Source organism: Aethalodelphis obliquidens, unplaced genomic scaffold (genome assembly GCF_003676395.1).
Source record: "Aethalodelphis obliquidens isolate GAN/ISIS:26980383/991018 unplaced genomic scaffold, ASM367639v1 scaffold8, whole genome shotgun sequence".
NCBI classification, from domain to species: domain Eukaryota; kingdom Metazoa; phylum Chordata; class Mammalia; order Artiodactyla; family Delphinidae; genus Aethalodelphis; species Aethalodelphis obliquidens.
In genome coordinates, this window is record NW_020837952.1 from 45,337,943 (window position 1) to 45,351,668 (window position 13,726).

A 13,726-nucleotide genomic window follows, 5' to 3' on the forward strand; every position below is an offset into this window, starting at 1 on the left:
GCAGGAAAGAGATGATGGATATGAGTTTTGGTCTTGAGTTCAGTTGCAGCACAAGGAACTACAGCTTGTCTCACTAATCCTCCTGTGTAGTCTTCTACAGACTGTGGCTGGTCATCATTTTGAAGATCTGGCAATGAAGTAGACTTAACACTGGACTCAATTCTGAATAGGCAAGGGGTAGACAGCAGCAAACACCTCTTTTGCCCCACATCACATCCCTTTGTCAACTTCTGCTATCAGCTCACTCTGAACCACACTGAAACTACTTTCAATTCAATTTCTATTTGACGATAAACATAATAAGAATATCTAACTTTGATAGTATATGAACTAATGGCCAAGTTGTGAAAAGCTTTACATGCTAATAAATACTACCAATAAGTTCCAGATCCACAATAAATATGATATATAAGCTTCCAGCTGTCACAGAAAATTTCAATCCAGTACTACTTTCTGCCAGAAATTTCTTTAACAACTCTTAAGATACAAATGTACATAATACTTTTCATGCTAAAATGTTCACAAAAGTTGAATATTTAGCCAAATTCACTTTTTTGTTTTGCATTGAGTCTATTTTTGATCACTAAACTCACATTGACTTCATTTTAGATGCTCACTGCATCCCTCAAATATTGAGTACTTTATTTAGGCTATTCTACTTTTCAGTTCAGGGTCCTTTATTTTGGTAACAAGACATACTGCCAGCTTATTATAAATGCTTTATTTATTTATTTTTTAACATAGAGGAAGCTTGGTGGTGGATATGTAGCCATTTGATGCTTTTATGACTAAGAGTTAAAGTTCAGGTTCTCTTTCTTATAGAATGTAAATATGCACCAACACATGTATATGTAATTGTTATCAACATTAAGCTTAGTCACTAAAAGAAGATTCGCTGTCTGAACTTTCTTCTATATTTTTTTCACCTTCGCCATCAGGCACTGGAGCGTCCGGCCTCCTAAAAGATAAGGAAAAAAATTTTAATGTTTTTTCCAGTTGAAAAAGAGCACTAACTGTAAATTAGGTTCATCTTAGAATACTGCTGCTAATAAATCTGCCAAATCTGCGTCCTTAACTGAGAGTCTCCTGCTCTCCGCCACAGCGTGCTTCTTGCTGGCTTCTCCAGCACCATGGGGATTCAGTGCTATTCCTGTACAGGCCACGGCACTGTTTTCTCCTGCCAGTCCTTACACAGTGTGCTACTTCAGCACTTTCTGCTTCTCATTACCATGGAGACCCAACTACAGACAGAGATGCGTCTGAAGAGGCTGGCATGACCAGTGCTAAATCCTTGCAGGCTCCAAGTGTCCACGAGGTACAGAGAAAGGAAAGCTAGAAGTGGAAAGAAAAAGAAAATCTTCATGTTCAGGAAAGCTGCAGGGAGCAGTTTTAAAATGGAAGAGAGTTCAAGAATGGCCATTAAGAAACACAGGCAATATGGAAATTTTGCAGGGGAAGTGAGTGCCTGTCAAAGAAGGTTCTTAATGTCTGCTGAATGTTTTCACTTATATGTTTTATCATCAGAGAAAGAATATAAGAATGAGTTGGTAAAAATAATGTCTTGAAGGTTCCCTAAGCACAACAAGAAAATGTGAGAATAGTTAAACTCCAGCTTTGCATAGATGTGCTATAATAAACTACATGAAATTTAATGGTGTCATTAAAACAGTCAACTAGATAGGCTCCATGGAGTTTGTCAGTAAATCATTTAATCAGTATGGCAGCACTAACACTCAGGCCCTATTCAATCTAACCAAGGAAGTAAATTAAGCCAATAAAGTATACTTGGGGAAACTAAGAGGGAAAGGAAGAATAATATACCTGCTCTGTTTTAATAAAAAAGCTACAAGACTTATTTCTCCCTCAGGCTCCTTGATTCTTATTAAAGATTTAGGATACCAACAAATAAAATTCTTCTTTGCCACAAATATAATTACTATTACTAAAATAAGAAAATGTAGTCTCCTATTTACCTTTAGTTATAAATTATGGCTGCGTTTTGATGTATACTTTTTAATATCATATCTGTCATGCTACAAAACAGAAGAAATGCTGGCATTGCTCTCTAGCAATGGGTCAAACATAACCCCGTTTGCTCTGCTGCACAATTTTAGATTATGCCTATGAGGAAGTCACATGTACTCAGTACAATAAAACTTTAAAGCTGGGTACAGCATTTATAGGTTTTGTTTGTATGTATGTATGTATGTACGTACATACTTACTTATTTATTTATTTTGGCTGCACCAGGTCTTAGTTGTGGCACGCGGGATCTTAGTTGCAGCACGTGGATTTCTCAGTTGTGGCATGCGGACTCCTCTTTTTTTTTTTTATAAATTTATTTATTTATTTGTTATTTTATTTTTGGCTGTGTTGGGTCTTCAGTGCTGTATGCGGGCTTTCTCAGTTGCGGCGAGTGGGGGTTACTCTTCGTTGCGGTGTGCAGGCTTCCTATCTCAGTGCTTCTCTTGTTACGGAGCACCAGCTCTAGGCGCGCAGGCTTCAGTAGTTGTGGTTCACGGGCTCTAGAGCACAGGCTCAGTAGTTGTGGCGCACGGGCTTAGCTGCTCCGCGGCATGTGGGATCTTCCCGGACCAGGGCTCGAACCCATGTTCCCTGCATTGGCAGGCAGATTCTTAACCACTGCGCCACCAGGGAAGCCCCGGCATGTGGGCTCTTAGTTGCAGCATGCATGCGGGATCTAGTTCCCCCACCAGGGATTGAACCTGGGCCCCCTGCATTGGGAGCACAGAGTTGTACCCACTGGACCACCAGGGAAGTCCCAGCATTTATAGGTTTTGACTGATGTTCCATCTGCCTAAAATACTAACACAGAACCACAGTCTTCATCATTCTCCATAGAAGCAAGAACTCTAAAAGTAGTGGGCATAAATACTGGGCACATAGTCCCCAGTAAACTTCTCTTTGCTATATACATGATTCCTTACTGTTTTCATTTTATTAAAAAGGAAAACATTACCAGAGGAAATTATTTGAATACTACTTCAAAATTATATTAGTATCTATGGCAACTCAAACAAATAAAACAATGTACATAACTCCCCTAACATAAATGCTACTTAAGAAAATGATAAAAGCAGCTTAGGCCTAGAATGGAGTGAAATTATAAAATTAATTTTTGTGTGTAACCATTTTTTAATATATGTGATGCTATATAGCATAGTGGTTAAGAACCCAGACTCTGGAGCTAGATTGCTTGGGTTTAAATCCTAGCCTTACTACGTACTTGTTGAGCAACTTTGGGGAAGCTATTTAACCACACTGTGTACCCAACTCACTGATGGGATTGTTGTGATGGTTAAGATGAATTATTAAATGTAAAGTATACTAGTAATATGTGGCACATAGTAAGTATATTAAATAAAGGTTATCTATTATTATTATTCTCATCTATCATGCACCTACTACTTGCCAAGAACTGTGTTAGGTGCTGGAGGTACAGAGATGAATAACAAGCACTTACTGCTCTGAGGAAGCTGGTAATTTAGTGGGGGAGACAGAAATGCAAACACATTATTGTTACACAGTGTGACACACAAAAATATAGTTGTACTAACTACACTTGTTTGAAAAGAAAAGGTAATTCACTCTACTAGGGTTGGTCACAGAAGACTCCAGAGAGGTGGAGACACTTGTGAAGGGGTGTGGGATGAGTGTGAATTTGGCAGAAACAGAAAATGTGGGAGTAAGTGGGGATGAGAGTATCCTGAGTAAAGAAAAAAATGGGAATGGTGCAGCACAGTACATTTGGGACCTGTAAGTTTTTCAGTAGCTAGGGTGTAAAGTAACTGGGGTACAAGAGTAGATGAGATTAGGTCATGCAGGGGCAATAGGTGGAGGGTGGGGAAAAGTTATATGAAATGTAAGCTTTCACTGAAATTACACAACTAAGTTTAGGAATCTTAAGTAGTCATTTCGGTTTTTTTTGTTTGTTTGTTTGTTTTGCAGTACGTGGGCCTCTCACTGTTGTGGCCTCTCCCGTTGCGGAGCACAGGCTCTGGACGCGCAGGCTCAGTGGCCATGGCGCACGGGCCCAGCCACTCCGCGGCATGTGGGATCTTCCCGGACCGGGGCACGAACCCGTGTTCCCTGCATCGGCAGGCGGACTCTCAACCACTGCGCCACCAGGGAAGCCCTCGTTTTTTTTGAAGTATAGTTTATGTACAGTATTATGTAAGTTACAGGTGTACAATGGAGTGATGCACAATTTTTAAAGGTTATACTCCATTTATAGCTATTATAAAATATTGGCTATATACCCTGTGCTGTACAATATATCCTTGTAGCTTATTTATGTTATATGTAATAGTTTGTACCTTTCAATCCCCTACCTCTATATTGTCCCTCCCCCTTCTCTCTCTCCACTGGTAACTACTAGTTTGTTCTCTATAACTGTGTTTGCTTCTTTATTGTTATACTCACTAGTTTGTTGTGTTTTTTAGATTCCAGGTATAAGTGATATCATACAGTATTTGTCTTTCTCTGCCTGACTTATTTCACTTAGCATAATACCCTCCAAGTCCATCTAAATGGCAAAATTTCATTCTTTTGTACGGCTTAGTAGTATTCCATTGGACATATATACCACATCTTCTTTAACCATTCATCTGTTGATGGATACTTAAGTAGTCACTTATTTTTTAATTGAGGTATAATTCACATACCATAAAATTCACCATTTAAAACTGTACAAATTAGTGTTTCTTAGTATATTCACAAGGTTGTGAAAACATTACCACTATCTAATTCCAGAACATTTTCATTACTCCAAAAAGAAACCCAAAACCAATTAGCAGACACTCTCCATTTCCTTTTACCCTCATCCTCTGACAACCATGAATCAACTTTTCTGTGTCTATGGATTTGCCTATTCAGGACATTTCATATAAATAGGATCAAGGATATTCAGCCTTTGTGTCTGGCTTCTTTCACTTAGCATAATGTTTTCAAGGTTCACCCATGTTGTAGCATTTATCAGTACTTCATTCCTTTTTATGGCTGAATATTATTCCATTGCATGGATATACCACATTTTGCTTATCCATTCATCAGTTGATGAACATTTAGGTTATTTCTACTTTTTGGATGTTATGAATAATGCTGCTAGGAACATCCGTGTACAAGTTTTTTTTTTTTTTTGGCGGTACGCGGGCCTCTCACTGCTGTGGCCTCTCCCACTGCAGAGCACAGGTGCTGGACGCGCAGGCTCAGCGGCCATGGCTCACAGGCCCAGCCGCTCCATGGCATATGGGATCCTCCCGGACCGGGGCACGAATCCGTGTCTCCTGCATTGGCAGGCGGACTCTCAACCACTGCGCCGCCAGGGAAGCCCTGTGTACAAGTTTTTGTGTGAATGTATGTTTTCAATACTCAAGTATAAACCTAGGAGTGGAACTGCTGGGTCATATGGTAGCTCCATGTATAACTTTTGGAGGAACAGTCAAACTTTTTACCACAGTGGATGCACCATTTTACATTTCCACCAGCAGAATATGAGGGTTAAAATTTCTCCATATCCTTGTCAACACTTGTTATTCTCTGTCCTCATTCATTTTTTTCTTTTATTGTGGTATGACAGACATAACATAAAATTTACCATCTTAACCATTTTAAAGTGTACAGTTCAGTAGTGTTGCGTATACTCACAGTGTTGTGCAATCATCACCACTATCCACCTACAGAATTCTTTTCATCTTGCAAAACTGAAACTCTGTACCAATTAAATGATAACTCCTCATTTCTCTTTCCTTCCAGCCCCTGACAACCACTTCATTACTTTCTGTCTCTATGAATTTGTCTGAGTACCTCATATAAGTGGAATCATGTAATATTTGTCTTTTTGTGACTGGCTTATTTCATTTATCATGTCTTTAAGATTCATCCATGTTGCAGCATGTATCAGAATTTCCTTCCAGTTTAAGGATGACTAATACTCCATTGTATGCACATACTACGTTTTGTTTACCCATTCACTTGTGGATGGACATCTGGGTTGTTTCCACCTTTGGGCAATTGTGAAAAATGCTGCTATGAACACAAGTATACAAGTATCTGTTTGAGTCCCTGTTTTCACTTCTTTTGGGTATATAACCAGAAGTGGAATTGTTGGATCATATGGTAATTCTATGCTTAATTTTTGGAGAAATTGCCATACTGCTTTCCATAGCAGTTACATCATTTTACACTCCCACCCACAGTGCACAAGGTTCATATTCTCACCAATACTTTTGTTTGCCCTCATTCATTTTAAAATAAATTTAGGGCTTCCCTGGTGATGCAGCGGTTAAGAATCCGTCTGCCAATGCAGGGAACACGGGTTCGACCCCTGGTCCGGGAAGATCCCACATGCTGCGGAGCAACTAAGCCCGTGTGCCACAACTACTGAGCCTGTGCACCGCAACTACTGAGCCTGTGCACCGCAACTACTGAAGCCCACACACCTAGAGTCCGTGCTCTGCAACAAGAGAAGCCACCACAATGAGAAGCCCATGCACCACAACGAAGAGCAGCCCCCACTCACTGCAACTAGAGAAAGCCCGTGCACAGCAACGAAGACCCAAAGCAGCCAAAAATAAATAAAGAAAAGAAAAGAAATTTAAAGCTATTTTGAATTGGAATTGCTATGAAAACAAAAGAAAAGCTACACACTAGAGTTCCTTTTGTACATAAAAGAGAAAAACTTCAAAAATCATGAGACTCAAATGAGGTAATACATGAAAGCATTTTATAACTTATAAAAGCTTTACAGGGCTTCCCTGGTGGCGCAGTGGTTGAGAGTCCGCCTGCCAATGCAGGGGACATGGGTTCGAGCCCTGGTCTGGGAAGATCCCACATGCCGCGAAGCGGCTGGGCCCGTGAGCCACAATTACTGAGCCTGCGCGTCTGGAGCCTGTGATCCGCAAAAACAGAGGCCGCGATAGTGAGAGGCCTGCGCACCGCGATGAAGAGTGACCCCCGCTTGCCACAACTAGAGAAAGCCCTTGCACAGAAATGAAGACCCAACACGGCCATAAATAAATACATTAAAAAAAAAAAAAAGCTTTACAAATGTTAATATAATAATAGAACTCACAACATCATTTCCAGACTGGATATTCATATTCTTAGGGGGAACAGAAATTTGGCTTTTTATGTTATGATCAGAATTGCTCTTGCTTGACCATATATATATATATATATATATATGAAATGTTTGTTGTAAATTTCTTCATAGAAAGAAGTTTTAAAGATATGTTTAAAAAGGTTGCTACTTTAAACTACTGGCTACACTTCATTACTAAAATCTGAAATGAAGACTGCATAATCCTCTCAATAGTTTAAACATATAAGTGAATCACTAAAAAAGAGTACATCAGCAAAATGCAGAAAAATATATAAAGTCGTAAGTATATTCATGATTTATCATGTATATTTTTCTAAAATCTCAACCTTTAGTAGTTACAATAGAAAACACTAGCTTGGTAGCTACATTTTAATAAGCATATTTATATAATTTGTGGCATCCAGATTATCAATAAAAGTCTTAGTAAAAGCAAAATTTTTTAAAGTTTAACTTTAAACTCTTTACTAAGTTTAATTTGTTTAAAAAGAAGTATTTTCAAAGAAGTTACTAGGTTGACCTGAACTAAAAGTGAGCCAAAATTTAGAAAGGAAAGGAAAGAAGGACGTACTAACCATATACAAATCAGTACTTTTTAGCATACCGGATGCTGTGTGCATTTTATTTGTCACCTTTCTCCCATTTATGGGAATAAATAAGACTATCAACCACAATCCCTATTGCCCTCATCCCTTCCTTATACTCTTTCTTTGTTACAGTCACATAATCCAGGCCTGGCAGGTCAGAAGAATCTCTTTACCTGGAAAGAGATCAATTCAAGGGAGTGCTCATAACCCAAGCACGACAATCAGAATGCGTCCCCAGAAATGAGCCTTGGATTATGGAAAAGGGGCTCTCTTTCCTTTCAGTTGGCAAAAACTAGCAATATTATAGCTATTTACAATATAAAGCAAATATTATTTGCTAGTTCCTTGTTTTCCAGGAGGAAAGGAAGCTCATCAGCAGTAGGAGAGAAGTGGATGATTATGCCAAGGAGTAAAGGTGGACAGAGGTGCCAGGTGAGAGAGAACACCAGCCAGCCAGTACTGATGGCGCTGCGCCCCTGATTCTGTCCTACTTAGACTTCTTAGGTTTGTGAGTCAATAACTTTCCTTTTTGCTTAAGCTAGTTTGAGTTAGTTTTTCTGATCCTGTACATAAACTGAGTCTTAAAATACAAATATCATTGGTTTGATTTGTTTTCATTAAAGAGATATTTATATTCGTGTTTAAAACCACAGCCACTTTAAGGACACCAAACAACATAAACATTCTTTGGAAAAACATTTATTTATGTAGGTAAATAGTTTAAAGATATTTTTAATTTTCTTTAAATTTAAAACAGTTGAATGTAAAGCAGATTAAGTGGCAAAAACATTGTTAGTAAAACTACTGCTGAGTAGGAGGATTGTGGGGAGAGGGTGCAATAGTTATCATTCAAATCACTTTTCAATATCAACTAGAGCACATACAAAGTTTTAACGTCACATTATACTTGTCAATTAGTGTTGTTCTCAGAGCTTTATGCAATGGCAATAAGTGGTCTTAAGGAAATAGCAAAACACTGAATTCCTGAACTGAGATTGCAGTGACTACATAAAGACATTTGGGGTAGTTAAAAAAAAAAAAAAAAGACAATTTTGACTTTGATGTTACATAGTAACCAGTAAGACTTACTTCAGCATTACATTTACTCAAACTACACATACTTTGGTCTTTCCATTTCTGAATGCCCATCAAGACAGGTATGTCCCGCCCTTTGTGGGAATCTGTGGCAGATTCCCAGAGCCAGAGAAACAATGTAATGTCTAATAGCATAAAGAAAAAGAAAGCCAGCCATCCTAGGTAAGATGGGTTTCTGCTGTTTACCTTGGGGTTCTTTACTTCCAACAACTCTCTATCTCTTGCTTGCTAGACACTGGAAGATCACAACTGCTTTTTAAAAATATATTTATTTATTTTAGTTTTGTCTGCGTTGGGTCTTTTGTTGCTGCGCACAGGCTTTTTCTCTAGTTACAGCAAGCAGGGGCTACTCTTCGTTGTGGTGCACGGGCTTCTCATTGCGATGGCTTCTCGTTGCGGAGCACGGGCTCTAGGCGTGTGGGCTTCAGTAGTTGTGGCACGCGGGCTCAGTAGTTGTGGCTCGTGGGCTCTAGAGCACAGGCTCAGTAGTTGTGGTGCATGGGCTTAGTTGCTCCGTGGCATGTGGGATCTTCCCAGACCAGGGCTCGAACCCGTGTCCCCTGCATTGGCAGGCAGGTTCTTAACCACTGAGCCACCAGGGAAGACCCATAACTGCTTTTTAACACCACCTCTTTGATATTTTTATTATTTCTTACTCTTGTGATCAAGGTCTCTAACAGTGGACTAATCACAATTTTCTGACATTGTTTTTTTTCTGTCCTATACTTTCTAGTCAGTCTGCCAGCCAGTGGTCAAGGTAATTACCCTGAATGGAATCCCAGCTCAGCAAAAACTAAAAAAATGGAACGAGTAAAAAAACCTATTTTGGGGGACTTCCCTGGTGGTCCAGTGGTTAAGACTCCACGCTCCCAATGCAGGGGGCCCAGGTTGAATCCCAGGTCAGGGAACTAGATCCCGTATGTTGCAACTAAAACATCCCGCATGCTGCAAATAAAGATCCTCCATGCCACAGCTAAAGATCCTGCACGCTGCAAAGAAGATACCCCATGCCACAACTAAGACCCGGTACAGCCAAATAAATAAATAAAATAAATATTAAAGACAAAAAAAACAAAAAAACCCTATTTCTGGAATTGTTCAGTCGGGGAATTGAGATCAATTCTATCCGTAACCAGCCAAAACCCAACCTTTAATCCATTATATTGTTCTGTAGCAGGAGACAGACGAAGATCATTGGCAGATAAGGTATTCCATTAGAGGGCAGGAAAATCTGCTGGATATGCCTTAAATATAATTAAATAAAGTTTTCTTGCTTTCCAGTATCTGTTTGGTTAACACTAATGAATCTCCTCTCGTCTCAGTGACAAGTAGGCTGAGGTGGTTACTTCTATTTCTGGCAACCATAGTCATGGTCATTCCACAGGCTGGGAGGAAGGTATAAATGTACTTTGAATAGATAAGTCCAGGACAAATGCCAGCTGAGCTGGTTCTGTTTAAAGCCTGCAAAGTAACTTGCTTTCTTTAGCCATATCAGTATGCTACAAACTGCACCCTCCTACTATTAAGAGTGTGACCAGTTAAATTTCAATTTCAGAAGTTTGTTCTTTATTTCTATTTTTTTGTTTTTTATATTTATTTAATTTATTTATTTTTGGCTGTGTTGGGTCTTTGTTGCTGCGTGCAGGCTTTCTCTAGTTGCGGTGAGCGGGGGCTACTCTGTTGCAGTGCGTGGGATTCTCATTGTGGTGGCTTCTCTTGCTGCAGAGCACGGGCTCTAGGTGCACAGGCTTCAGTAGTTGTGGCACACGGGGTCCGTAGTTGTGGCTCGCGGGCTCTAGAGTGCAGCCTTAGTAGTTGTGGTGCATGGGCTTGGTGGCTCCGCGGCATGTGGGATCTTCCTGGACCAGGGCTCGAACCCGTGTCCCCTGCATTGGCAGGAGGAATCTTAACCACTGCTCCACCAGGGAAGCCCCAGAAGTCTGTTCTTTACTACAAAGTTTAAAATATAGATTTTTCAGTTTCGGAAAACAGAGAGTATAACTCAAAAGGATAATTACTCTGTGTACGTTAAATACGTCTTTGTGGAGAACACAGTGGTACACAGGCAACGACAGGACTCTAAACAAGTTGGGATCCAAAAGCCTGGTAAATACAATTGTTTAGAACTTGCTACAGATTTCTCCGTTAAAACATTCATAAATCACAACTAACATTTACTGTTTGTCCAGAGCTGTGCTAAGTGCTTACATCATTCTCTTACTCAGTCTGAACAACTCTATAAAGGGTGAACTCTTCTATTTCCCATTTACTGATGAGGAAACTGATGAATAGATTGATTAGGTAATTAGTGCAGGATCATATAGCTAGAAAGTGGCAGGGCAGAATCTGGACCCCAGCAAGTAGACTATTTCTAAAGTCTGCCTTAGCCTGAGCCTTAACCATCATGAATTTCGTCTCTTGATGGACAGGTCCAGAGGCTAGTCTATGTTGGAGTAATAAAAGTAGTAATTACTAGGTAATAATAGTAACCTTAGTTATGGGACATAAATGTAAGCATAGAACAGGATAAGAAGAAACATTTTTTTTTTCTGGTAAGAAAAATCTAGGCATTGATTGAAAATATTTATAAGGCATGATTTACCTGTTCTATATTTCTAAAACAGATAAAACTTAAAATTTTCCATTTTCTTTCCCCTTAAACTCTTTTGAGTATGATGGTGAAAAAGAGACTCTTTCACATATCTTTTGATTTTACAGCATTTTTTTTTTACTAATTTTTACAAGCTAAAAAGAACTAATTCTTGGTTATATAAGCACTACTGTTATTTTCAAAAACTTGGATTTGTAAGAATATTAAATAATCAGAAGTAGCAAACAAATACTATTTATTTGGTAATTATCAGGGATTTTCTTCAGGTTTATAGACTTTCTAAATTTCAGTGATAGTCATTTTTGAAGGAAAATAGCCAGGGTTTCTTCTCCCTTATCATGTAAACTGTTTTGGTTCAAAATTACGTACTCTCCCTAGGTTCATCAGAACCATTTTTTTTTCAATCCCATATATATGTGTTAGCATATGCTATTTGTTTTTCTCTTTCTGACTTACTTCACTCTGTATGACAGACTCTAGGTCCATCCACCTCAGGAATCAAGACGCAGATGTAGAGAATGGACTTGAGGACACGGGGAGGGGGAATGGTAAGCTGGGACGAAGTGAGAGAGTGGCATGGACACATATACACTACCAAATGTAAAATAGATAGCTAGTGGGAAGCAGCTGCATAGCACAGGGAGATCAGCTTGGTGCTTTGTGACCACCTAGAGGGGTGGGATAGAGAGGGTGGGAGGGAGACACAAGAGGGAGGGAATATGGGGATATATATATACATATAGCTGATTCACTTTGTTATAAAGCAGAAACTAACACAACATTGTAAAGCAATTATACTCCAATAAAGATGTTAAAAAATAAACAAAAACAACATAGCAAAATTATGTACTGTCAGCTTCCAAACTGTTATATACGCAAGCCAACTGAATAACAATGTATTTTCTGATCAGTATTTATTTCTATATTAACCTCAGTTTTGCTCTTTGCTCAGTGCAAACAGATCTAGACTATTTCTTCTTACAGTAATATGAATCTGTCTTACTACCTAAAGCTAACAGAAGAAGTGTATGTTTATACTTAAAAGACAAAAGAACAGTCTTTACTGAAAGCTCTTGGCTGAGCTAAATATGTACATAAGATTCTAAATAAAAGTACACTCTTTCCTTGGATGGCACATTTTCTTCTCCTTTATCATCTCAGACTTTCCCCTCAAAGCGAGGCTCCTTAACTTTTATGTGAACATGATTCCCAAAGTGCCAGAATTCCTCCTTAACAAGGTGATTGATTTCACTTATATCTAGCTAAATGTAGTGGGAGCTGGTTTTCTAGTGGTAGTGGTGATAGGTTATAGTGAGTCACCCTATTCCAACCAGCGCCCCTTGTGACCAATGGCATGTACTTGTGAGGTAATGGGTCAGAATTCAGGCTCCAGGCTGTGGTTGAGGCTGAGCTTTTCTGTTAAGACAATGTTAACTGTTACTGGAATTCTACCCTAAAACTTGGCACCACTTTGCAACTGAATGTTTCTCAACGTTTACAGACAATGACATGCCCTCAAACTTGCTAAGTGAGATACATCAAGGAAGTATTGGGAGTCCTGGGGGTTCTCCCCTTGGTTGTCATCCATGGACTTTTTTTCTTTTTTAATATTTATTTATTTATTTTTGGCTGTGTTGGGTCTTAGTTGTGGCACGCAGGATCTTTCGTTGCAGCATGCAGGCTTCTCTCTAGTTGTGGCGTGCAAGCTCCAGAGCGCGCAGGCTCAGCAGTTGAGGTGCATGGGCTCAGTAGTTGTGGCAGGCTCCAGAGCACGTGGGCTCTGTAGTTGTGGCACAAGGCTCTCTAGTTGTGGTGCTTGGGCTCAGTAGTTGTGGCATGTGGGCTTAGCTGCCCCACAGCATGTGGGATCTTAGTTCCCTGACCAGGGATCGAACCCCCATCCCCTGCATTGGAAGTCGGATTCTTAACCACTGGATCGCCAGGAAGTCCCATCCATGGACTTCTTAAGATGGCGATACCTAAATGGACTCTTTAAGAATATGAAGTCAGCCTGGCCATTTAAGATGGGGGAAGGAAGTGCCATGGGGAGGAATACAAACATTCAAAGACACCAGGATAATGATACATTCAGAGAAATGCCAGTAGTTTGCTACAGCTGCAGGAGATAGGGAAGTATGGATGAATGGCAAGAAATGAAGCTTGAGTCTTGATGATAAAAGCATTTATTTGCAATTCTAAGATGTTAGGCTATATGTTAAAGGCAGTGGAGAATCACAGAAAGATTTGTATGTATGAACAGATGAACTATATGAAGAGATCCACTAAGTTTTTAGTGACAGGTTGAAAGAGAAT

General features: G+C 39.5%; 1 protein-coding gene across 3 annotated transcripts in view; it reads right to left on the bottom strand.

Annotated features, from left to right (window-relative positions):
• WASHC3 (WASH complex subunit 3) overlaps positions 1-13,726 on the bottom strand; it is a 57,454-nt gene that overhangs the window by 5,061 nt on the left and 38,667 nt on the right. For 2 of the 3 annotated variants that reach the window (XM_027107349.1, XM_027107348.1), the window contains exon 7: positions 927-958. In XM_027107349.1, the coding sequence (XP_026963150.1) occupies positions 927-958 (32 nt within the window). Of the gene's footprint in view, positions 1-705; positions 959-13,726 lie in introns of those variants that run through there. The other variant, XM_027107350.1, reaches the window with a different exon arrangement.